Raw genomic sequence first — 27,448 nt, 5'->3', positions numbered from 1 at the left:
GGAGACAAATTATTCTCCATAAAGATCTAGAGTAAGTATGATGGACAAAGCCTTAAAAATAGTACTCTTTTATTGTGAATTTTTTTTTTCAGAAGATTAGGAATAGTAAGATAGGCAAACTTTCTGATATATATTTAAGTAATATATTGCAGAGTGGAAAAGTCTGTCCACACTGATATAAATATATAGGCATGGACAGATAGAGGAATCAGATTATGCAAATTGTTTTAGCCCCATTTGGAGATCAGTGTAACAGAGCAACGTTCTCATCCTCATTTTACTTACAATGATAACTGTTTTACTGAGGATCAACTATATACAGGCTCAGTGTGAGGTACTTCATACTCATTATCTCTAACAACCATGTAAAGTAGCAATTATTTTTCTGATTTTGTAGAGGAGGAAACAGGCTTATGAAGTGCTTGATCAAGGACATACATAGGAACTGCTGAAACAATATCTGAATTCAAGTTTGTCAGGCTTCACAGGCCTATGCTGTCTCAATGGTGTGAATGTGTATATTGGCTAGGATTCAGTTATCAAAGCAAATAAATGCTAAAGAAATGTTGTGGACATGACCAACTGAAATTAAAACTAATGCACTGGTCAGGAAGCCTAACTTACATCACCAAATGTTTAGGAAGTAGTTTTTCTATTTGTAGGATGAATATACAACTAAATTTCCAAAATTCATTTGGCATGTTACAAGCATGTTTAAAAAATCTCAACCTGGGAAGAACTAAATGATTAATAAACTCAGGGCATAAGAGTTGACTAGAATATATTTTTTAGAGTATTTATCCAATACTATGATAGAGTTAAAAGGACAAACTGAGAGATTTCTAGCTCATGTACTAGTCAAATATATAAAAAAGACACATTCAACTAAATAGCTACTAACCTTGAGCATCTACTATGTATTTGGAAATTATTTCATTTAATCTTCACTAGAAAGGTAATAAAAGAGATATTTCTATCGTAATTTTACCAATGAGAAAACTGAGATTCAAAGTCACAGAGATACCAAGTGGAAGACGTGGGATTTGAACTGAGATCTATCAGGCCCCAAAGATTCTTAAGCACTATGTAACATATTGCTAATATTTGCTGTAGTTTAATATTTATTAGTAAATATTTAGTGAGATAATGTATTTTTAAAAATTCTATTCTGTACAAATTATTTAAAGAATTCATTTCATACTTTTTTGGTGAAAAAATATAATTAGAAAAAATATTACTCGGCCGGGTGCAGTGGCTCACGCCTGTAATCCCAGCACTTCGGGAGGCCAAGGCAGGTGGATCATAAGGTCAGGAGATTGAGACCAGTCTAGCCAACATGGTGAAACCCTGTCTCTACTAAAAATACAAAACATAGCCAGGTGTGGAGGCACGTGCCTGTAATCCCAGCTACTCACGAGGCTGAGAAAGGAGAATTGCTTGAACCCAGGAAGTGGAGGTTGCAGTGATCCAAGATCGTGCCACTACACTCCAGCCTGGGTGACAGAGCAAGACTCCGTCTTGGGAAAAAAAAAAAAGAAAAATTACTCAAATTCTTATGTTTCTAAAGACATGCCTATAGATCTTCATTATATATCTATATGATAGAATGCTGTGATATTACTTTTAAAATATTTACTATTATTATCTGGATATAATTTGATAGTTTCATACCTAAAAACAAAGTTTTACTAACACCACAATGTAATTAAAAAAATAATTTATCAGTAGTCATAAAATTAATAGAAATAGTAAGAAATAACTTCAAAAATATCACACTGAACAATGTTTATGTTACGAAATACTTGAAACAGGAATGGCTAATTTCCTATTTTCTGACATAACCAAATTATAATGACAGCTATTCATTACTAAAGATCCCTAACTAAAAAGATACTGAATTTATTATAAAAAGTGGTTACCTGTGCCTTTTCAGTACTTGTAGGGTGGAGGTGTCGGTCAAAGACCTTCTTTACGATATCAAGAAATAGACATGTAACAACCATGAGGATTATGGCAAACCAAGCAGAACCACTTGATAGGAGCTGAATAAACACAAAATACATATTCTGGGACCCCAAAAATGGCCTGCAAAGAAAGACAATGTGCTTAATAAAAGTGGAAACTGAAAGACTTAAATCAAGACATCATATAAAGACACTATGGTTGAAAGTAACAAGGACTCCAAGAAAATGTTCAAAACTGAAATCGGTATAATTTAATTAACTGAACTAACAAGATAAGCTTTAATTGTTAAAAATAAAACAACTATAGTTTTTATTAGGAAAATGGCAAGCAGTTGACCAGATAACGCTATCTTAGTGGTAGTGGATCAGAAGAATAATGTAGTAATACAGACTTAAGGGACCAAGTAAACCAAGAAAAAGTGTGTAATAAAATATTTTAGAAGGCCGATTATCCAAATCTTAGAATGAAAGCTTTATTCAGAGGCTCTTCTTCGAAAACATATTTTAAAATTAATGTACTCACGAATACTGGTTTTACATAGTAGTAGGTATTATATTCTTTTTGGGTTTTTGTATATACTACCTCAAAAGAATACGGTGAAATATAGAAATATTCATAAGAGTATCCTTTTATGATCCTAAATAGAAGTTAATATTCAGCTAATCCAAATTTTTTTGGCCTACCTTCAGAACCTTTTTTTTGTCTGATAAATGGATCAAAGACATAGCAGGCAAATGTAATATAAATTCTCCAAAAGAGAGCCTTCAGTTGTCCATCACTTACCAAAGAATCTTAGGAGAAACATTAATTTTTAATCTATCACAGTAGCCAGTTGAATATCTGATTCTATCAATGAAGATGATGCATACTACTTACTTTCGTGAGAAAAGTTAATGATTAATATTTAATGGTTCTATGTGACTTACTTTATTGTATATATTAATACATAATACATTAATACATAATATAACTAGTGTAAAGAAAATTGTGAAATAAGACAATTGGGGTTTAAATCTTGGCTTTGGTACTTTTTTGTCTTTGTGACCCTGAGGCTCAGTTTCTACACAGAAAAAAACAAGGATCATTATTGTGATGAATCAATACAATATCTTATATAAAAAATCTAGAAAAATTGTAGATATTCAATAAATGTTAGTTTTTTCCTCTCCATATCAGTAAGATCAACTGAAGAAGTAAACTTACCAGGAGTCTGAAATCTGTTATGAGCAGAATATGTTCATAATGTAACCTATCACAATAAATGTTTATTAGAGTTGAAGCAATCCAATTAAAATACAATATATTCACTCACCAGAGAATCCCTCCATAAAACAAGGAAAATACAAAATAAAATATAATAGATCCCCAGGTAACGAGATGGTTGATCCAAGTCCAAAAATGAGTTTCCAGAGCCATCTAAAAAAAAGTTTTTATATTCTTAGAAATGTAAACAAATAAAGCTTTACCTTAACCTTTCAGATAAAACTCAAGAATAAACGTTAAGTATCTAAAAGTCCCTCAGAAGACAGATATAATCCCTCAGAATCCCTCAGAGATAAACATGAATGAAAAGGTCCTAGTATAAAATGAAATAATTTCAAGTTTATAATGTTTTTCTTCTTTGAGGAAACAGCATTTAAATTTCACGTGATTACTCTATTTTCAACTCCATGGCCTAAAACAAATTACGCTGTCTTGCACTATACACAGAGAAGCAAAATTTTTAGAGATTTTTAAAAATGTGATCATAAAAATCAGCTGAGGGTTCCCAAAATAATAAACTTTAAAAATAATTTTTTGACAAAAATTTAATTATTAAAATAGTAACCAGTGAAATTAATCGTTATTGAAAATGGAAAAAGGGAAAGTATCTATGGCTAAAGAAAAGAACAAAGTTAACTAATTATGTAAACAGTTGCAAAATGTGTCCACATTTCCAATTTCAGTACCATACCTTTACTGTGACTGTAATAACCATGACTGTGAAGACCAAAGTGCCAAATGTCCAGTTTCCAAACATCTAAACAGAAAGAATACACTATTACATTATGTGTTAATATAATGTTAAATAAAATGTCAGGTAAAAAGTCATTTAATTCTCTACTAAAAATCCCTTGAATTATTTAAGTACATTTGAAACTGGTGACTATACCCATAAATTTAAGAGTATGAGAAGAAACAGCATAAAGCATTATTTACATGTGTTATTATTACAGACAATGATCTTTTAGATATCATTATCAGACTGGAAACCCAAAGATGGGTTTAGAATGCTGTGGCACAGACTATTTTTAGTTAGAATAATGTAGTCATTAGGGACTGCTTTATTGCTGTTGCACAGTAAAAATGGTAACAAAATCCTTTTCAATCACAAGTATTTTCAGAAACCTTTCCAACCAGACGTTACAGCAGAGCACATGCCACGTATTTGTGGATACAGTACAGTAGAGCAGGAGAAAAGAAATTTACACTTAAAACCTGTATCTGAAAGGAAGGATAATGGATCATGGAATTACTCCTCAAAGGGTTCCATGTAAAAACGCAGTTATTGCCAGTCAGAAAGTATTCCCCTGGGCTTTAGGGCCAAAACTTACTAAGGTATTAATCACGCAGAACCCCAAAAGAGTTTCAGGATTTTATCTGTACAAATAAGAATACAACCAGAAGTTTAATAATTTAGTTTACAAAGTAATCATTGGTTAGTCCAAACTGCACCGTTTTGTAAGCTCCCTGCTATTTTGCAGACCTTGGTCAAAGTGCAACATTTCACGGGGGTTCGGGACATGAGAAACATCCTGCCTAACCACCTGACCACTGAAGAAAGATCCCTATCGTATCTTGCTGGATAAAGGTCCAAGAACACCACGAAGACATGCTGCCAGAACAAGGGTCAAAACCGCCTCATCATGGGAACATCTTATCAGTATCCTGCTGGGCAGCGAGCCATACTGCCCAGACCCCTCCCACCCATACCTGTAAGTACCCCAGCCTGTAAGCAGCCAATGGGCTCTGGCATTAGGCTGGTCCCTGACTTCTGTAGGTTTTATGCTAGACAAAAAGCCTGCATGCTGTTGGGCCGCCCTCTTTCTGTGTGTGTGTCTTTCTTTAACTTTCACCTTCCCTTCAAAACCTAACAATCATTATCTTAACACTGGTTCAAAAAAATTAATAAAAAGGCTGTTTTTTATTACAGATTTCTAACAATTATCGTTTACTTAACAAATTACTTAACCTCTCTATATCTCACTTTCTTCATTTGTAAAATGAGGGTAAATCTCAGTTTTCTATAAGAATCGGGGTATACAAAAAGAATGGGGTACCTGGTATATAACAGGCAAGCAGTAAATAATAGTTATGATTATCAACAATGAAACATCAATTAATATTCCTTTATTTGAGAGCATTTGAGGAATGTATTTGTCAAGAGGAGAATCAAAAGTCATATTGAACCTGTGCTTATCTGTCTGCTTTTATCATCTCTAGAAATGACCCAGAAATACCAATGATCAGTGGGTCTCAACTTAGCTCTCTCAGGAGGAGTGCCATTCTCCTCTTTCACAGGTATGGACACAGATACTTTTCTTTTCTTTTTTTTTTGAGTGAGGGTCTCCATCTGTCACCCAGGCTGGAGTGCACTGGCATGATCTCGGCTCACCGCAATCTCCACCTCTCCACCTCCCGGGCTCAAGCAATCCTCCCAAGTAGCTGGGACTAGAGGCATATGCCACCACATTCAGCTAATTTTTTTTTTGGTATTTTTTATACAGACGGGCTTTGGCCTCCCGACATGCTAGGACTATAGGTATGAGCCACTAGGCCCAGCTGGGAGAGATACTTTGATGCAACTGGGGACCCGGGCCTGGAAGTGGTAAGGACATGTCTATCCTTCAGTATCTGGTCTAGTAACATGCCTAGACTGGGGCATGCTACACGGTATTTTCCTTAGAGAAGGATTTAGGGCTTCCTCTTGCATAGGCCCCATTCAAGGCCCTAGAAGAAGCTACACAAAAGCATTCACATAGCTTTTTGTGGGTAAAATTATACGAAGTAATGTATTTCAACTGTAATCAACTGGTTAAGACTGCTGTCTCTTTCCATTCTGACTTGCCCTTGAGCTGGTAGGTGATAATGTGGGTGGCAAAGGCCTTTTGGAGATCTGGCTGAAGATGAGTTTACAGGCTGGGTGCGGTGGCTCACACCTGTAATTCCAGCACTTTGGGAGGCTGAGGCGGGTGGATCACCTGAGGTTGGCAGTTTGTGACCAGCCTTACCAACATGGAGAAACCCTGTCTCTACTAAAAATACAAAATTAGCCTGGTGTGGTGGCCCATGCCTGTAATCCCAGCTACTGGGGAGGCTAGGCAGGAGAATAGCTTCTATGAAGCCCTGCTTAAAAGCAACTACAAAAAGGTTGACCCTGTCAGATTACAGAAATAATTTAAAGTCTTAAGCTCACAAAAACAAAGATAAACAGATGGGATTTAATTAACCAAAAAGCTTCTGCACTGCAAAAGAAATAATCAGCAGAGTAGACAGACAAGCAGAGAGTGGGAGAAAGTCTTTGCAAATCTATACTTCTGACAAAAGGACTAATATCCAGAATCTACAAACAACTCAAACGGATCAGCAAGAAAAAGATAATCTCATCAAAAAGTGGCCTAAGGACATGAATAGACAATTCTCAAAAAAAGATATACAAATGACCAATGAACATGAGAAAATACTCAACATCACTACCTGGGAAATCCAAATCAAAACCACAGTGTGATACCACCTTACTCCTACAAGAATGGTCATAATAAAAACATAAAAAAAAATAGATGCTGGCATGGATGTGGTGAAAAGGGAACACTTTTACACTGTTGGTGGGAATATATACTAGTATAACCACTATGGAAAACAGTGTGGAGATTCCTTAAAGAACTGAAAGTAGATCTACCATTTGATCCAGCAATCCCACTACTGGGTATCTACCCACAGGAAAAGAAGTCATTATACAAAAAAGATACTTGCACACCCATGTTTATAGCAGCACAATTTGCAATTGCAAAAATAGGGAACCAGCCCAAATGGCCATCGATTAATGAGTGGATAAAGAAAATGTGGTATACACATATACCATGGAATACAACTCAGCCATAAAAAGGAATGAAATCACGGCATTCGCAGGAACCTGGATGGAATTGGAGACCATTATTATAAGTGAAGTAACTCAGGAATAGAAAACCAAACATCTTATGTTCTCACTCATAAGTGGAAGCTAAGCTATGGGGACGCAAAGGCATATGAATGAGACAATGAACTTTCGGGGCTTGGGGAAAAGGGTGGGAAGGGGTGAGGAATAAAAGACTACACATTGGGTACAATGTACACTGCTTGGGTGCACCAAAATCTCAGAAATCACCACTAAAGAACCTATTCATGTAAAATAAAATAAGTAAATAATAAAAAACTAAACAAGAAAACAAAGTCGTAAGCTTATTTTTAACTTTAAAAAATAAAATGAAAAGATTACTCAAATAATATATTCAATGAATTACTAATCTATGACTTCTTGACAAATGTCCATGGTAAGACAATATTATTGTATTGTTAAGACAAGCCCTACTTTTTAACTAATACTTATATTCAAATACTGTGACTACTTTAAGACTGGATAAGGGCTAGGCAAATTTTATGTGAGAGTTTAACTCTTCTACTATTTAGGAAAAAAAAAACAAAGTTAAAAATTAGTCACTAGTTCAGCCTTCTTATTAACACTACTTTTGTTCTCTGGCAACTCATTAACGAGTAATAGAGTAAAGGAATATCTTTTTCATAGTGCTCTGAAGGTAAAGATGTGCCCATGAAAAAGCAGTTTTAGAGACATACATGACAGGAACTCAGGCATGTCATACACATTCTTCCAGTCTTTCCAAATCTTAGAGAAAATTGATCAAGACTTACACTTTACTAAGAGAAAGAAAGGCCTGTTAAAAAGATTTGAGAGAAATACATGAAGAATGACTAGTTCTTTCCTAAGCTAAACTGAAATTAAGAATTAGTGAATACTTCAAAAGTATTTGTTGAAAATTAATTAACATAAAATTGCTAGACCCTAATACAAAAAAAAAAAAAAAAAAAAATGGGATAAAGTCTTAACTTTCCCTGAATTGTTCTACCCTTAAACCCAAACTATTGCAACTCTTCCTCCTGTTTCTCTCCCAGGATCACTTGGTTTGCAATGACTTCATCTTTGCCTCCAGTCACTCCTCTCAGCACTTCCCTCTGGTAACTTTTTCTGCTGTAGGCCCTCAATTGTTTACTGATAACTTGGGCATGCAATAACAATATTTAGAAAACAGGAAGCATTCAACATACTCAGTGCTAAGCAATGAGACGCGGCCTAGATAGATGTCTAAAAGGATTTTTAGCACAGGGACACATAAGAGGGAGATGGACCAAACGGAAAGGGGTCTGTGGCCTCAACTGTGAAGAACAGGTGGCAGTGAGAGAATCTTGGGGAAAGGGAAGCATGAGCATTCTAGAGAGGGAAGCATGAGCCTTCTACAGAGGGAACATAAGCAATGTCTTAGAATTAGAGATTAGCATGGCACGTTCTGAGAGCCAGCAAGGTGATTTTCACAGCTGAGAGAGAGTTTCTGGGAGAATTAGACCGGGTGGGATTCACTAGGACAGGATCTTCCAATATAATGACTTAATAGTAAAAATAACAATGAACACTGCTAAGACATAGTGAATACTTCTATATGCTAGCCACTATGCTTAATGCTGCACAAATAATACGTCATTTAATCCTCACAGCAAACCTATAAGGTGAGGATTATGTGTCTTTTTACAGGTGAGAAAACTGAGTCTGAGAGAGGTTATCTCATCCCAAATCACTCAAACGATGACTACAGATGCCAGGATATGAATCCAATTCTGATTCTAACATGTGCTGCTTTGCTACTATACCTAGTATTGGAGGTAGGGAGTGGCAGATTAATTTCAATAGACAGTAAAGACAAAAAAGCTTTTATACTAATGGCCAATAACAATTTATCCTTCAAGGTTTTATCTTTCGTATAAAGAATGTCCAAGATTTTATTTTAAAGTTACTAAAAATTAGAAACAAATCCTCAAATTAAGGGAATACTTACATTATGACAATGTAATAGAGTATTATGTAATCATGAAAAAATGTTCTTGAAGCATTTTTAATAACATACAAAGTCACTTAGGCTACAATGTTAAGAAATAAGGGGACACAAATTATGAGGTTAATGAAAATAACAAAAAAGAAGAATTGAAACAAGTATGTAAAGATAATAAAAGTAATAATATCTGGGCAGAGGGCCACCATGTGATTTATTTTCTTTATACTTTTTCCTACTAACTTCAAACTTATCACAATGGGCACATACTACTTTTAAAAATAAAAGAAAGTAGTGACTAGCAATACGAGATATCTTTAACGTCCTTTTCATCCAATGACGAAGATCCAAATTTCCTTCTTCTTAAGTCTTCTCCCCTCTTAATTCTGTCCGGTTTTCACCCCACTATTTCAGGTGGAAGTGAGCATACTCACTCATATGTCTATATATTTGGTGGCACTTGCACTGATGGTAAGACTGTGCAGAAGGGCACCAGGCTAACAGCTGTTTCTCAAAAGAACTGAGAATCATGACTAAGCATGTAGGTTTTTTTTTTTTTTATTATACTTTATGTTCTAGGGTACACGTGCACAATGTGGAGGTTTGTTACATATGTATACATGTGCCATGTTGGTGTGCTGCACCCATTAACTTGTCATTTACATTAGGTATATCTCCTAAAGGCATGTAGGTTTTAAAGTCAGATAGACTGGAGTCTGAATTCTATTACTGTAATTTGCTTACTGTGTGAACTTAGGCAAGTTTCTTAACCTCTCTGAGGTTAATTTTCTAACATGCAAAAATTAATAATGATATTTTTCTCATACAGAGTTATGATTTAATGAGCAAATACATGTAATGTACCAGGCATAGAGAAAGAAACTCAACAAAGGGTAGTTATTATTTGGGAAGTGCTGTAACCTTTATGCTACAAGATTCATATTTTCATCCACATCAGTCTAAATATGTCCTCAAAAGTGAAGTGGCAATTATATTTATGTCCCTACTCTACAAGATAAATGGATTTTGCAAGGTTAAGGCCTCTACACTTGAAACCCATTTCCTTTATTACACTGGTATATTTTGTTATTAGTTTACTTGCTCATTTTCTGTATCCTTTTCAAGATTCTAAGCTCCATGACCAAGTTACTTACCAGAGCCTAGTATAGTACTTGGGAATAGCTGGTCTTCAATAAAGATCTGTCGAGCAGATAAAACTTTATATTCTTCCAATTGCAAATTTTGTATGTCTGTATCTCCAAACATATTTTGCAATACTTAAGTGATGGAATGGAAAAGGGAAACTAAGAGTGACAACCATTTCCAGTCCACCAGAGTCCCTACCACTGCTGTTATTTCTTTCCTTCCTAACCCATTTAGTTAAGCCTTGAAAGAGGTTTAGCTCTGCCAAGAGTCTCTCAACATGAGCACTCCAATCAGAACACAGTGTAACAGTGTACTGTTTAAAATGCACTCTTTCCTAATTTCATACTTCAGAAAAGTGGCCAAATTAAACAGTAAGTTATGACATCTATTTAGAATTGTGAGTGTGCAATGAAGAATATGGTAGCATTTCCTAGGCAAACAACAATGCAATTAAAAGCAAACAAACACTAAGTCCTCATTTGTCATCTGAAAAATGGGAGTAATAATACCTCTCTAATAAGATTATTGGGAGGACTAATGGAGATGGGGCATATAAAGTACTTAGCACAAAAGTAAGTACCAAATAAATGGCAGCTATCAATAAAACACAATACTAAGGTGAACAGCATGCAGGGGCAATAACATATCCCCCGTGTGAGCTAATTTTTGAATAGCAAAATTGTCTACTAACTTGAGTTTCATTTTGAGATTACACTGTATTGCCTGTCAATTTTCATTTGTATGAAACTTTATTATTTAACCAAAAAATTTTAAACCTTTTCATATTTGCATTTTAATAATTGAAGTTCTATAATTTAAATTAAATTTTACTTTATGACAAAAGCTATAAAAAACCCATAAAATATTAACAAGCATTCTTTAAAAAAACTATATACTTTACCTGGCCATTTCCAAGCAGAGATGTATCTTTCCCTATTAGTAAATAGGATCCAAAAAAGAAAATAAAGGCATGACTGAAACCCAGGATGGTCCAATAAAGAAATGTTTTAATACTTAAGAGGCAGTTTTTACTAATGTCTCTGTTAAAGAGAAAAAGAAACATATCAGGGATCATTTATTATTTGCCCACTAAACAATTATTATAATTTGATAATTAAAAAACAAGATAGATTTTTAAATTAAAATTGCTTGAAAATATTAGCACAAAGAATAAATAAATCCAAATTTATAAACCACTGCTTATAATATCATACATCTGTTTAATAGCTTATAGTTCACATAATACATTCAAATACATTTCTTCATTTGATAAAGAAATAGGAAGACTGGGCGTGATGGCTCACGCCTGTAATCCCAGCACTTTGGGAGGCCAAGGTGGGCAGATCACGAGGTTAAGAGATGAAGACCATCCTGGCCAACATGGTGAAATCCTGTCTCTACTAAAAATACAAAAATTAGTTGGGCATGGTGGCATGCGCCTGTAGTCTCAGCTACTTGGGAGGCTGAGGCAGGAGACTCACTTTAACCTGGGAGGCAGAGGTTGCAGTGAGCCGAGATCACGCCACTGCACTCAGCCTAACAACAGAGTGAGACTCTGTCTCAAAAGGAAAAAAAAAAAACAACAAATATGATAGGCTGGGCATGGTGGCTCATGCCTGTAATCCCAACACTTTGGGAGGCCAATGCAGGAGGATCACCTGAGACTAGGAGTTTGAAGCCAGCCTGGGCAACATGGCAAAACCTTGTCTCTACTAAAATAAATAAATAAATAAAAAGTTTAAAAAATTAGTGAGGCATGGTGGTGTGTGCCTGTAAACCCAGTTACTCCAGAGGTTAAGACGGGAAGATTGCTTGAACCTGGGAGATTGAGGCTGCAGTGAGCTACGATCTTGCTACTGCACTCCAGCCTGGGTGACAGAGCAAGATCCTGTCTCAAAAAAGAAAAAAAGAAATATGACATAGGCATAATACTTCACTTTAATTTTGAAAAGTTGGTTTATCTGTTATTATATTCTTCCGTTAACATTCAGTCACTCTGCCATAATGGTCTCTTTTTAGTGAGGTTATCTGAGTTAGGTTCAGCACTGATGCTCCTAACTTCCCTTCTAATAATAGCTATTATGGGAAGAACAATCTATGCCAATCTTAGGTCAAGTCCTGTCCTAGATAGCCTGAGGAATCGAAGTAAATTAATCCAAATCTAGATAATGAGATGACTCTATAAGTGGTACTTCAATAGCTATCCCTATAAGAGCTTATGGTGAATACCATAGCTGGTCCTGAGGAACAGGTCCCAATCACATCTCTGTGATTACTTGGTTCTGGGGAAGCAGGAATAAAGCAGAGAATCTGGGGTGGGAATTAATGTCCTCACCTCTGGATTTTGCACTAATTATTACTCATAAATTTCGCTGAAGTAGAAAAAAACTTTTAGGAATTCTAGAGACTACCAATTATGAATAACTTCTTTTGTGCACACGAAATAGAATATTACTGGTTTGCGACAGTAAGTGCAAATTACACAACTGCCCAGTGCATTCCCAGGATGAAAGTGCTCATTCTTAAAAAAACACTGGAAAAATTATTCAAATTTTCTCTTTGAAAGAAACCTTTTTTCTCTGATATTCAACAACTGTAAATCATAGGACAACTAAAGAACTTTCCTTAGTAAAGCATTAATCACCAAGACATAAATAAATCTGCTTATTTTTTACTTAAAAAAACTGATAAGGCCATTTAATACCAGAAAATACTTACCGATAGAGGGTGGGCTTATTTTGTAATACATGAGGGTCTACATGCTGTTCCAAAAGACTATATATCAGAATAGGTAGGGAAGTAAAACAAATATTGTATAAAGTCAGGTACACGCTGTCATACAATGTCTAGAAAGAGAAATTGGTAGGAATGTTGAGATTCTGAATTATGCATTACTGTTATGCATATCACAACTATGCATATTAAAAACAAAATTAAAGTTTTAAAAATTTATACTAAAATCCATTTTAGTAACTCCAATTAAATAATTCTAACGTTTTTAACATTGACATAAACATATAATGTTCCTAGGTTGATATTCTTTATGAGAACTGGAATATTTTGCTATGTCAGGTGCTTCTGGAATTATCGTGAGTTAGATGAACATTTCAAGATTCTCCACAATTTGATCACTGTGAAGTAATTTTACATAATTCTCCTCCATGTATTCCAGGCATCTTACTACTCCTTCCACATGCAACACATACAGTTTATCTTTCATGGCTTTGTCTCCCTGTCTACACACTACACTTCCTTTAAGGCACTGAACAAGACTATCTTCTTCCATGAAACTCTGCACGATGGCTTAAGTCCTTAATGATATCTTGCTCTTCTAAACAGTCACAGGTACCACACTGTTGGTACTAATCACTTAGCACTTTGCCTATGCTTTACAGGTTGTTTTTATTGTTATTAATAATGCCTCCCAAATTACACTATAAACTCTCCAGAAAACCTAATCAAAATAGGTCAGTTTTCCTTGTCATATTGTCTTAGCATATTCTTTAGTTCATTTACGTAAACAAACTTCTACTGGTAATCAATGCCCAACCAAATATTTGGAATTTAGAGTTACAGGCTGTAAACAGGATAAAACAGCAGTTAAGAATAGGAAAAACTCATGAAAAACTTAAGATAATTAAGCTCTTGTTTTTTCAATAAATTAGAACTAGTGTCTTGATAAATTTGAGATGTATAGTATGGTATGTGAAAAGGGTGCCTGCCACATTAGTCAGAAGCAGTAGGTCAAAGTCATAGTTTAGTCATTAAGCTATTTAGCAAGGCAAGTTAATTTCTGTGGATTTCATTTTTCTTTTCTAGAAATTAAAACAAAGTAGATCAGGACTGGTAAATATGTGACATGCATGCAAACAAAGACCCACCCTGTGCCCATTACAATTATTGCTAGCAAATTACATTTTCCCTCTGAGCCTGCAGCTTTAGAAACCTTTTCAATATACTCTAGGTGCCCCATCAATTATTTAAAGGTAGCTTCTGAGATAAAACCTATATGTCATCCCTGGACTAAACTATTGCTCCTTCCAAATCTAAGACATTTTGAATCAAAAATAAAAATGAGGTGAACCTCCAAGTTATCTGGCCTGGCTTGATTTGGATTTTACAAAAATATCACAAATAAGTTATCAAAATTCTCTCATAAGCTGTTAAGGGTTATAATCTATTTTTAAAAGCATCCAGAATTATATTTTGGTATTAACACTCACCTCAAACTGAAAACCAGAATAAATAAATATTATGAATGTAATGCTGGTTAAATATACTAAACAGAAAAGTTTTGTCTGGTTCCCTGCAGGACTAAGAAAAATGAAAAAAGTCCCTTCAAACATCTATCAAAATATGAACATACATACCTTACTCTAAAAGGACAAAACACAAAACACAAGTTTCTATTTACTTACTTGCTGAGAAAACAAACAGTAGAACTGATATAAAAACTGGGGTGTGATAAAGCACACATTCTGAAAAACAAGATTAAATGGAAAATAATTAAAATATTTAGGTTTAAAAGACAAAATAAAAAATAAAAAAAATGGCTATTAAAGTGTCCAAAAACAATCTCAGTTGGTATGGCAAGTAAAGGATAAGCACTTGTCCATATATAACAGGAATGCAGGATTCCTATTTTATCAAAAAATGTCTAAAAACATTCTAAGCAACAGTGCATACATCCAAATGAAAAAACCCCTGACTCTTCTCACTGCCAAGCAACACTGTAATTTTGAATTTACAACCTTCAAACTATTACTCAATACTTTTCATATATAGTACAATAAGTAAGATTTACTCAAACTTTAGGGCTATGATATCTTTACAACACAAAAATGTTTAAAACACACAATAAATCAAACTATCGAAACTTCTTTCCATCTCAATATATTCATATTACAAGTAAAAGCTAGAAAAATAAGTTAGAAAAAAACTGCCATCATCTTATAGCAATATGCAATCTACTTGTGTTCTATCACTGGATTGTAGTTATCAATTATAGAAATATATGCAACATAGTACACTCTGGTTATTAAATGTATTGGTAACAGGGGCTCTTAATGTGGGTTCTGCAGACTCCCACCTTGTACAAAAGAACCCAAAGACAGGACAGTATTTCAACATGATTTGTTTCTTTGTAACCCTATGTATTTTATTTTATGCATATAAAAGCTCTATATTGAGGAGCTCACACATTTCACTAGACTACTAAAGGGTCATTCACAGCATAAAAAGGCTAAGAACTCTACTTAAAACCATTATATTGGTGTTAAAACTTATTGCTGGTTCAGGACAAAATAACTTTAAAGATATCAAATGTACTGTGTCCTAATTTGCATGGAACCCTTGGGCCCAGGCAACCACTGATTTGCTGTCAGTATAGAATAGATTTATGACAAAATACTACTATTTTTACTTATTGAAACTATTTTAAAGAGAAATGTATATGGTTATAACATTCCTTAAATTGAAACTTCATATTACTGTATCAATAATTGATTCTAAATACATGAAACTCACCTTATAAAAAAAATACTGTACAAGGGTAGCTATTCTAATATAGTAAAAATGACCATGAACAAAAAGCAATTTGGAGAGGAACTTAAATCTGGCTATTGCATAGTCACTGTTTCTTGCAGCCTGTCTTCCTTCTTTACCCATGATTCCTATAATAAAAGGGACAAAAGACATGTTCACTGATAACTATGTGTAATTTTCATGATAAATCTGCAAATATCTTAATTATTTATAATAGTTGAACATGCACTTAGGAACATTAAATCCTAATATACAGCAGATAGCAGATGTCCAAAAGGTTGTTCTACTTAAATATGTAATTAATATAAGGCTACGATATTTATCAGACACATAACACCAACTTCTAAAGAATTAGAATACAAAAAGATAAAATATAATATAAAAAACAATATTGAAAGTTAAGGATTTAGCAGGAACATCAATTATTACACTAATAAGCACAAGTACTGGGTAACAGACTTCTGATGGACAGAATGCTATAAAATACTTCACTATTTTCACTGAATATAAAAAATATTCAAATTGAGTCATTTGAGTTTAGCAAAATGAGTCATTTGAGTTTGCTTAACACTTCCATGAATAAGTCAAAGTGTGTTTTTTAAAACAAAAGTATGAATTTAAAATAAATAAATTTTTTAAAATGTACAATATCATTTGAAATCAGTGCCCCATTTCCTCTGACAAATATGAATACTTTTTTAATGGTTACAATAATCCTTAAGGTTTCAAAAGAGAAGAAGAGTCATTGCCAAGTTTGTATTTTCAATCTAGAAGCAACTTTTAAAAATTATTTTTCAAAACTAAAACTTTTGTCATAAAAGGATGAAAGTGTTTCAAAATGTATAAGCAATGAAAAAAAAAACTGTATTCATAATCCCTAGAGAAAACCGCTGTTTTTAGTCTGCATTCTTTTGGAAATTTTCCTTCTGCTTATTTCAAGTCTGTGTGTGTATGTATTTCATACATACAAAAACACGTATGAAAATGTGGCTCAGGCCGGGCACGGTGGCTCAGGCTGGGTGTGATGGCCCACGCCTGTATTCCCAGCTCTTTGGGAGGCCAAGGCAGGTGGATTACCTGAGGTCAGGAGTTCGAGACAAGCCTGGCCAAAATGGTGAAAACCCATCTCTACTAAAAATACAAAAATTAGTTGGGCATGGTGGTGGGCGCCTGTAATCCCAGCTACTTGGGAGGCCGAAGCAGGAGAACTGCTTGAACCCAGGAGACGGAGGTTGCCGTGAGCCGAGATCGAGCCATTGCACTCCAGCCTGGGAAACAAGAGTGAAGCTCTGTATCAAAAAAAAAAAAAAGGATTGTTTTACAACTTGCTTTTGTTGCTTAACAGATTATGGACACTGCTTCAAATGCATACTTGTAACGTATATCTTTATCAACATGCTCAATTTTTTTTCATAGAAGAAATTACTACATTCATAATTGCAATGTCAATAGGCATACTTTAAAATTTTGTTTGGAATAATAATGCAGGGTATACCAACTTATGCTCCTACTAACATTGTATAAGATCATTTGTTAATCTATACATTTACCAAGTCCAGGTTTATCAATGTTTATAATGGATGCCAATCTGATAGGCAATTTTAACTTCCATTCCTTGGAATGTTAGAGAGACTAAACATTTTTTTCATACATTTAGTATTCTTTTTAGATTTCTCCTTTTGTGATAATCGATTGCTCACAACCTTCCACATTATTTCTACTGGAACGTTTTTCTTATTCTTATTAATTTGTTAATACTTTGTATACTAGGATTATTAAAACTTTGTCATCTATTTTACAAATATTCTTTACTAGTTTGTCCTTTGTTTTTAAAATTTGTTTTGGGAGTTTTTACAAAACTCTGCATGATCTTTTCCCTATAGTTAACTATAGTTCCTTGCTTTGGTGTTGTCCTCAAAAGACTCTTTCATACCTCAAATAACAGAATTATTCATTAATTTTCTTCTATTACTTTTTAGGGTCTTTATAAGTTATTTAAATCCTAATCCATCTTAAATTTGTTTTGTTACAAGTAATAGAAAGAGACTCAACTTCTCTTTTTTTTCAAATCATTAACCAGTTTTATCCATTTTTTTTTTACTAAATAATTTCTTTTCCCACTTATTTGAAATATCTCCTTTGTTATATTCTAAATTTCCAGATGCTTGAATGTATTCTAGTCACTGGTCTGCCTGTTATCATTACAGAATCAAACTGTTTTAAATATTGTAGTTTTTTTATGGCCTTAAATGTATGGTATAGGAAGTTATCATCAAATTGCTATGAAGATTTATGGAAAATAACGGTATACAAACTAGAAGGAGAATTAAGTTTTCAAAATGAAGAATTAATTATCTGAAAGAGGAAGGAGTTGATCTGAGAGGCACACGGAAAATATCAGACCTGATAACTTCCCATCCAGCACATTATAGAGACTATTCCAGAACAGGAATTAGCTTAACTCTCAAATTTTATCCTTCCATAAAAGATCCCATGCCCACACTTTTCATTTTGCTCTGTATTTATACAATAAGAGTATATGGCTAAAAAGGAAAGGATTAATAAATTCAATATCATGAAATGACATTAGCAGTCTGAATCTAATAAAAGTTTTAGGCAAGAATAGAAAAGAATAAGGATAAAGCTTATTAAAATGAGAAAACTACTTGAGATTTTATATTTTTATCGTGGTTTGGTACAATTTCCTGTCTTTATAATTATCTTTTAAATGCACTGTAGGATCTTTAGATGCACAAATACCACTGAATAAAAGTAAGATTCTAAAACAAGAACCATAAGTGCAACTATGTAAATCACAAATTTAGAATTTAAAAAGGATAAAATAACATGTGAAAGTACTTTAAAAGGTACAAAATGACATGTAAAAATAAACTACTTTTATTATGAAAAATAACTGGCAAAGATAAAATTCACTAATGTGGTATTTATTTCCTTTAAAATCTGAAACTAAAATTTGGAATGAAAATATACTAAATAGTGGGCTTAATTACAGCAAGTTTCTTTTTCTTTTTTTTTTTTTTTTTGAGATGGAGTCTCGCTGTTGCCCAGGCTGGAGTGCAGTGGCGCGATCTTGGCTCACGGCAACCTCTGCCTCCCGGGTTCAAGCGATTCTCCTGCCTCAGCCTCCTGAGTAGCTGGGATTACAGGCACGTGCCACCACACCCGGCTAATTTTTGTATTTTTAGTAGAGACAGGGTTTCACCATGTTGGTCAGGTTGGTCTCGAACTCCTGACCTTGTGATCTGCCTGCCTCAGCCCCCCAAAGTGCTGGGATTATAGGCATGAGCCACTGCGCCCAGCCTAATTATAGTAAGTTTCTGATGGGGCACACTGTGCTATATAATTACCATGTTGCAATTAGTTTTCATTCACAAATTTGATATCACACTTTAATCTACAAAAAGAAAATTCAAAACCACCAAATAATACCACCAACTTTAAAAGTTTAGGAAAAACTTTTCAGGAAAAGTCAATCACCTATGCCAACATGGGCTTCTTGTATCATGCTTACGTCATTAGCACCATCACCAACAGCCAATGTTATAGGTTTCTCAGGTGATATTTTTATTAGTCTTATTACCTGAAAGACATAATGAATTGGTTATTTATGACACAATTTCAATTTTCTTGCATTCATATAGTCATTTATCTGAAATGACTCTAGTAAGAACATTAATGAAAGAAATATTTAATTTTATATTAGACAATAATATGCACTGAGGTTCATTTTTTTGAGGGTATCTCCATTAAGATTTTAGAAATGTCTTTCAGAAATGTTATAATAAAACAGAGAATTATCTTTGGATTTTATGATGAGAAACAAGAATCTTTTAAATATAGCTTAAATATTTAGAAGGCTTAATAATAATTGTGTAAAAAATGACTGTACTTAATTGAACTGTTAGGCAAAATTTTTTCTTAAGGAATTATTTTTTCACTTGATATGAAAGAAATGATTGTTTCCTCTTGTAATAAAATTTTAAGACTTTTAAAAAATCAATCAAGATTAAATTCAATGAACTCAAAACAAATGTTTCTTTGGAATTCTTGAATGTACTTTTATAAAGAACCTGGGAATTTGCTCTGTTTGGTCTCCAGTTTTAGTCTCCAAAGACTGGGGTACATGAATTGTCATAATATCAGTACTGTAACAAAATTCCAGGAAGCCCAAAAAATTAGATGTTTAATTTATTAGATCTATATGGGAAATAATCAGTATTTAGATGTGTACTACAAAGGATATTTGTGGAAAATAGTCTAAGATCTCAAATTCCAAATTTAGAATTATAAAAAATGTTTATATAGGCTTTCACTTGAATCACATAGGTAGCTGAAATTTAAATATTTCCTATAAATAAGCTTTACATTACAAGTTAATTGGCTTTTCAACTTTTTATACTAAAGCTCTACTTAATCACTTTATAGCTAAAAGTAACAAAGAATTATCACTTCAAGAGAATGCAAGAATAAACAGAGATCAACAGAACCATCTGAAGTTGCAAATAATTGATGTCTCCTAGGCTCCTTCACTCGCTAAGCAGCTAACTTGTGAAACATTAGTTATCACAGTGTAATTTCTGCAAGATCACAAACTGCTACTCATCACAGGTTTTCTGGGTCACTATGAATAGTTGAAACTCACTCTGAGAATTCCAAAAGTCTGATGTACATGATTAAAATTTACAACATGAGATGTGACTGACTCCTAGCAAAATTTATATATTGCACATCACCAAATGGAACTATGTAAGGCATTAACTTTAAATAATATGTTTATATCTAAATAGCTTTATGGGACTTTTTTATAACACATATACATACTTTTGCTTTCTGCAGTGGAGCCATACGACAGCATAATACAGCTGAACAATTTCTGCAAACTTCCATAAATAGTTTTTCATGCTCCCTGAGTGCAAGAGATAGGCTGGTCCCATCCACTACCAGCCCATGCTGAATCACATGATCCTCTGTAATTCTAAAAGAGAAAATAATTATATTCTCTGTAAGATACTTTGAAGCCATATTATTTACACTCATATAGAACAACACATTCTTACTGAAAGATGGATCTTTTACCCATAGCCCTTACTGTTACAAGACTGTTATGTCAGGAAACAAACTGTTTTATTACCTTAAGTTTAAAATTAAGCAGAACTGAGTCACTGATGAGTAAAACAGATAATATTCAATTTTTCTTTCTTTTTTTTTTTGAAACAGGGTCTTGCTCTGTCACCCAGGCTGGAGTATAGTGGCTCACTGCAGCCCTGACCTCCTGGGCTTAAGTGATTCTCTTGCTTCAGCTTCCTATCTTGGACTATAGGCATGAGCCACTATGATTGGCTAATTTTTGTTATTTTAGTAGAGATGGGGTTTCACTATGTTGCCCAGGCTGGTCTCAAACTCCTGACCTCAAGTGATCTGCCCGTCTTAGCCTCTCAAAGTGCTGGGATTACAGGTATGAGCCGCTGTGCCCAGCCTAATATTCAATTTTACAATGAACTGATATATAGATACAGTAATTATATTTTCTAAAATGTGAATTGTAATACATAATCTGAGGATATTCTCCCAAATTATATGAAAAGTCTTACAAAAACCGAAACATTATTTAAACATTCAGCAAATCCTAATTAAAAAAAAAAACTCTATGAAATCAAGGATGTTCAGGAAAACCCACGAGCAAGATTCACGATATGCATAACAAGCAAGGAAAAGAATGAAGGAACAGTACTGTCTTGCGATAGGAAACCGATGATGGATTGTAATGCCAGATATTACTATGGTAGAAGATGGATAACACCTCACATGTGGGCATATGCTATGTAGGTGCTACTCCAAGTACAGTCTCCCTGCTGGAAAGTGGGCAAACTATTTGTTGCCAGGAAGAGATAAGGAGCCTACATCAGAATGTAAATCAACAAAATCACTAAGCACACTATTTTATTAAACTGCTTCCCCCGCAATTCTCCTTTGGTAATAACACTTTCTTGATGAAGGAAGTATATCTAGATTTACATTTTGATGTAAGCTCCTTAATGTCATTGAAAGCCAGTACTCAGTGCAGCACTGTGCTATATACACTACAAGAAAATACCAAAGGTTCACAGAACAGCAGACTCTGCTGAGAACTATCCCTCCATTTAAAAATAAGAAGTGAGAAGACTATTAAATGAGCACAAGCTATAAAAGCTAAACATACATTGATAGATTTTAGTCTTGCAAGAAACTTTGGTAAGTTAAAGCAATGTCTTTCATAGTATGCCTAATCACTGTTGTATTGTACTGTAGCTATAAGTGGTAAGCAATTCACTTCACACCATAAAGTTTTATAAAATGTATTTTTCTCATTATTACTAACTCTCCAGTATCTGAAATCAACATCTATATAGACAATTTTTCTTCCCTATTGGCCAAACTTTATTTGGCAACTTGTGCTGCCTCCAATGTCTTCAGCCTGTCCAAAGCACTACCTGAGGAACAGGCCTCAGAAATGCTAGCAGTCAAGAGTGGGACAGAGCAGATCAGTTTTCCTAGGAAAAGTTCCCAAGTCACATGAAATTAGGTTTTCCTCTGGACAGGCTTCATGAATCACATTATGATCTTACAATCCATGGGATAATATTTAAGAAATATGGAAAAGCACCTACATCTCTCGCACATAGGTAGCATTTACTCATCTCTGTAGCCCTCATGCATCACTACTCTTCATACCCTGTCCCATCTATACCACTCCCTGGCCATACTTTGTAATTATTTCCTTGAACATGCCCTCCTCTTTCTCAGCTCTGGGAATCTGCATGCACTGCCCCCTTTGCTGCCTTTATTTTTCTGACACAGCAACTCACTCTGTCACCCAGGCTGGAGTGCAGTGGTGTGATCACAACTCACTACAGCCTTAACCTCCCTGATTCAATTCATCCTCCCACCTCAGCCTCCCAAGAAGCTGGGACTGCAGGTATGTGTCACCATACACGTCTAATTTTTGTATTGTTTGTAGAGACGGGGTTTCACTATGTTGCCCAGGCTGGTCTTGAACTTCTAGACTCAAGTGATCTGCCTGCCTTGGCCTCCCAAAGTGCTGGGATTATTGGCCATTGTGCCTGTAAATCAGGATCATGAGCCACTGTGCCCAGCCTCCCGTTTGCTTCTTAGTGTCACTCTCTGTCCAGTGAACATTTCGCCCCACAGGAGGCAACACAGTCATTCGTTGTTCAGAGCTCTCCCTGGTAACCCTGGTCTAGGCTAGGCTTCTCTCTTCTGTCCTTCCAGAGCTTCTGTTCTTGCCTCAGATACAGTTCTGTAGGGATAGGACTATGACAGCATATTTACTTTTCTGTTTTCCCTACATACTGTAAGTATCCAAGGCGTAAACAACACACCTTATGTCTCTGTTCCAAATGCCTAGACAGGTGACAATATATCTTTGTGAAGGAATGGATATATATACTAAAGCTTTCAAAGGCATGAAATTCTTTGTGCGACAGATTTTTATCAAGATTTTTAGAATAGATATTTCCTGAAAGTCTGTGAATGAATGGGCCTATTGACTTACATGGTTATCTCATAAAATGTATTCCATCAAAAGATATCTCTAAAATATAACGTAAATTTCACATAGCAAGTGCTATGGTTTGAATGTCGTATCCCTTCCAAAATTAATGTGGCAAGTTAACCCCCATTGTTACGAAGTGGGGCCTTTTTGGAAGCCATTAAGTCATAATGGTTTTGTCTTCATGAATGGATTAATGCCCTGATAAAAGAGGCTTCAGAGATTTGCCCTCTCTTGCCATTCGTCCCTTCCACCATGTGGGGACACAGTAATCCTCCTTTCAGAAGGATGCAGCAATAATGCACCATTTTGGAACAGGGAGCAGCCCTCACTATACAACTTGCTGGTGCCTTGATCTTCAACTTCCCAGCCTCCAGAATTGTGAGAAATAAATTTCTGTTCTTTATAAATTACCTAGTCTCAGGTATTTCGTTACAGCAGCACAAACAGACTAAGACGGCAAGCCTAAAATTCACTTTAAGAGTATACTCTATGCTTTATAATACAGCTTTTGTACAAAAAAGAAAACAAATACTAATGATTAGCATATTCATTAAAACCACCTACATACAGAAGACTTAAAGAAAATAGCCTAAATTACAAATAATAATCTTCTGATGACTTTGTTATTAACTACTGCATAAGCTTTACAATTTTCAGTATTTTTCAAGTAGACATTATTTTTATAATCAGAAAAATATTTTTTAAAATTATTTTTATTTTTTAGGCGAGAGCACAGTTCACTGTAGCCTTGAACTTCTGGGCTCAAGTGATCCTCTTGTCTCAGCTTCCGGAGTAACTGGGACTACAGGTACACACCCCCACACCTGGATAATTTTTAAATTTCTTGTGGGAACAGGGTCTCGTTATATTGACCAGGCTGATCTCAAACTCCTGGGCTCAAGTGATCCACCTCAGCCTCCCAGGGTGTTGGGATTACAGGCATGAGCCACTGTGCCCAGCCAGAAAAAAATATTTAAAAAGGCATATATAAAGTAAATGATTCTGAGCAATTAATTTCTGTGTTTTAGGGAGTTCATGATATTGCAGTATTTAAACGTTTAAATAGCCACAATGTTGTTGACATTGTCCCCAAATTGTAGCATAATTACCTAAATCAATTGTCTTTTTGCACTCAAAGATCCGGTGTGACCCTATTTAAGAGATATTTTAAAAAGACCCCATATGGGCCGGGTGCGGTGGCTCACACCTATAATCCCAGCACTTTGGGAGGCCGAGGCAGGCAGATCACCTGAGGTCGGGACCAGCCTGACCAACGCAGAGAAACCCCGTCTTTACTGAAAATACAAAATTAGCTGGGCATGGTGATGCATGCCTGTAATCCCAGCTACACAGGAGGCTGAGGCAGGAGAATCACTTGAACCCGGAAGGCGGAGGCTGTGGTGAACCAAGTGCGTCATTGCACTCCAGCCTGGGCAACAAGAGTGAAACTCTGTCTCAAAAAACAAACAAACAAACAACAACAACAACAACAAAAACCCTGCATGGTCTTTTTAAAATATCTCTTAAATAGGTTTTAAAAAGATGAAATCCAGACTTTGGTATCACATAAATGCCTGCATAAAAAATATAAATATAAAACACTGAATGTATATTAACAACTATGGTATTGTCTCTTTGTATTTATTTTTCTGGATTAGTATCACAAGACAGCAAACCTGCAGGAGACCTAATATGCTTACATACAAGCAGCCCTGATGCTCAAATGAAGCCCTTCCTAGTTTACTGTGAAAAATTAGACTGTGTTAAATGGGGCATCATTTGCCCCCATACGGGGCAAAAATTTGATATGCCTATAAAAGATAGATTTACAAAAAAGACAGAATTTAGAGTATAAATTCTTATGAAATAATCTTGAACAGTTAAATGCAGCTTAATTTCCCAGTTTGGTCATACAAACTCGATCAGGGGTTGGCAAATGTTTCCTGTTACGGGCCAGAGAGTAAATATTCAATTTTAGGTTTTGTGGGCCAAGAGGCAAAATTGAGGATATAGGTAGTTACGGAATGAGAGGAAAAAATCTCAACAAAACTTTCACTAAGTTAAAAATGTAGTAATCATTGAGTATAATTTTTTAAATAAGAGAGGTTTACTAATGAGAAGAATGAAAATATTTCTTTTGGGCAAGGGATAATATTTTGTTTAATTGGGGTTCAAAGTTAACATTGCAAATGTTCATCTGTTAATGTCCACCTGTAACGAGATTTTTACATTTCAATACAACAGAACTGTATGTAATGAGATTTATAATTCATCTTTGAAAATGTCTTTTCAAATAGGTAGCACAGCTAATATATCAATGCATGATAAACAATGCTTTGCCATCTAATTCAAAAATAAAATAATCCCCTATCTACAGTGCTTTAAAACAAAGTGTAATGTTAAAAGTTCACTTTTCTTGTTTTGACATGATGGCCATATACTAATAAAAACTGGTAAAATGTCGCGATATGGTGCTATGCATGGCACTCCAAACACTATCACATTATATGTATCTTACTGTGATTTTCAGAGTATCAAACAGCAGTGTAAAGCTGAAGAGAGAGTATTTTGTAAAGTCTCTGCTGCAACTACTCAATTCAGGTGCTGTAGTGTAAAAGCACTCGTTGATAATATGTAAACAAATGAATGTGATTGTGTTCCAATCAAACTTTATAGACACTGGAATTTGAATTTCATATACTTTTCACTTCATGAAATATTATTCTTCTTTGGATTTCTTTTCATCTATCAAAAAATGTAAAAACTACTTTTAGCTGATAGGCTGTAAAAAACAGGCAGTGACAGTGGGCTATATCATCGGGCCCAGGGAACCATAGTTTGCTAACCCCTGAAAGGTATGATACAGGTTCCTATATTCTTACCTTCTGGCAAGCTGCCTCAATTGCTCAGCACATTCGCTGTCTGATTTCTGGTTTGTAAGTTCAAGGATGTTCATCGTTCTATGAAAATGGCCACATGATAAACTCACACTAACAGCTGTTTCATGCTTATCTCCAGTAAGTACCCATACTTTGATACCAGCCATTCTCAATGCTTCAATAGTTTCTCGAACTTTATCTTGTAGTCTGAAAAGAAACAAATTAGTAGTAGAGAATACTTTTATGACTGTATTTTAAGTTAAACTACATAGTATACTTAAGGATAATTCTAAACTCTTTGACTTGACCTAGGAATGTTATTATACAATATAGCAATATAACTGGAATTTTCTCTCATTAGGAAAGAAACATGAATAAACAGACTGGTGATTGTCTGGTTAACACAAAATCAACCAATTAAAATCTACAATTTCATATTTTAAGAACGTATCTTCAAATTTGCTATTTATAGGATGAAACTATGTGCTCTTCATAAACTCCTGTTTTATTAGGAAGTCTTACATTTCAAACAAGATTTTTCTCTTTTTGTTTTGATTTTTAAAAAAATACCTCAAACTACTCATATAGTTAAAAAATCAGACTGTAGAAAATAAAGGTCTACCTAACTTTAGGTGAGTCTCAGAAATCTCTTAAGGACAACCAAAAAGTAAATGAAAACATAGATTTTAAAAATATGCAAACACCCTTAGGTCTAGGTGGTGGAGGCAAACATAACAAGAGACTTACTCTCAGAATTCAATCTCAGAATTCAGCTAAATTTAAGAAACTGTGAAACAGACAGTGAGATAGGTTCTGGGAACAAAGACAAAGAATAAATGGACTTCAAGGATTTCACAGGTTAACAGAGGAGAAGTCTTTAAACAAATAATTATAATATAGTGCCAGAAAGACAACAACAGAACTACCTACAATGAGACTTCACAAAGAGAATTTTTAATCCTCTTAGGTGGCAGGAAAGGTCTTACTGGAGTGGAGCTAATATCTAAGCTATACTTTATGAACAGGTAGTCACAGAGGGATGGTGAAGGGAAGAATCACCCAGGCAGAAGGCCAACATAGGCACAAAACAGAATAGTTTTAGCTACAGGTGGCATGCAGAGACAGTTTAGTATTGTTGAAACATAAAGCGGAAGGAGACAGTGGTAGGAGGGAAGGCTGGAGAATTAAGCAGGTGCTTCAAGTGT

At 34.7% G+C, this 27,448-nt stretch overlaps 1 protein-coding gene across 8 annotated transcripts in view; it reads right to left on the bottom strand.

The window, feature by feature from the left end:
* ATP11B (ATPase phospholipid transporting 11B (putative)) overlaps positions 1-27,448 on the bottom strand; it is a 131,400-nt gene that overhangs the window by 20,791 nt on the left and 83,161 nt on the right. For all 8 annotated transcript variants that reach the window (XM_063621735.1, XM_063621736.1, XM_063621738.1 and 5 more), the window contains 10 exons: positions 26,247-26,450; positions 20,634-20,787; positions 19,290-19,392; positions 15,774-15,919; positions 14,666-14,725; positions 12,966-13,093; positions 11,149-11,287; positions 3,920-3,985; positions 3,278-3,381; positions 1,920-2,085 (listed from right to left, as the gene is read on the bottom strand). In XM_063621735.1, coding sequence (XP_063477805.1) covers positions 1,920-2,085; positions 3,278-3,381; positions 3,920-3,985; positions 11,149-11,287; positions 12,966-13,093; positions 14,666-14,725; positions 15,774-15,919; positions 19,290-19,392; positions 20,634-20,787; positions 26,247-26,450 — 1,270 coding nt within the window. The remainder of the gene's footprint in view (positions 1-1,919; positions 2,086-3,277; positions 3,382-3,919; positions 3,986-11,148; positions 11,288-12,965; positions 13,094-14,665; positions 14,726-15,773; positions 15,920-19,289; positions 19,393-20,633; positions 20,788-26,246; positions 26,451-27,448) is intronic.

This window comes from Symphalangus syndactylus, chromosome 17 (genome assembly GCF_028878055.3).
Source record: "Symphalangus syndactylus isolate Jambi chromosome 17, NHGRI_mSymSyn1-v2.1_pri, whole genome shotgun sequence".
In the NCBI taxonomy this organism is placed as follows: Eukaryota; Metazoa; Chordata; class Mammalia; order Primates; family Hylobatidae; genus Symphalangus; species Symphalangus syndactylus.
Note: the sequence above shows the minus strand (reverse complement) of the source record. Positions and strands in the feature narration are given on the sequence as shown.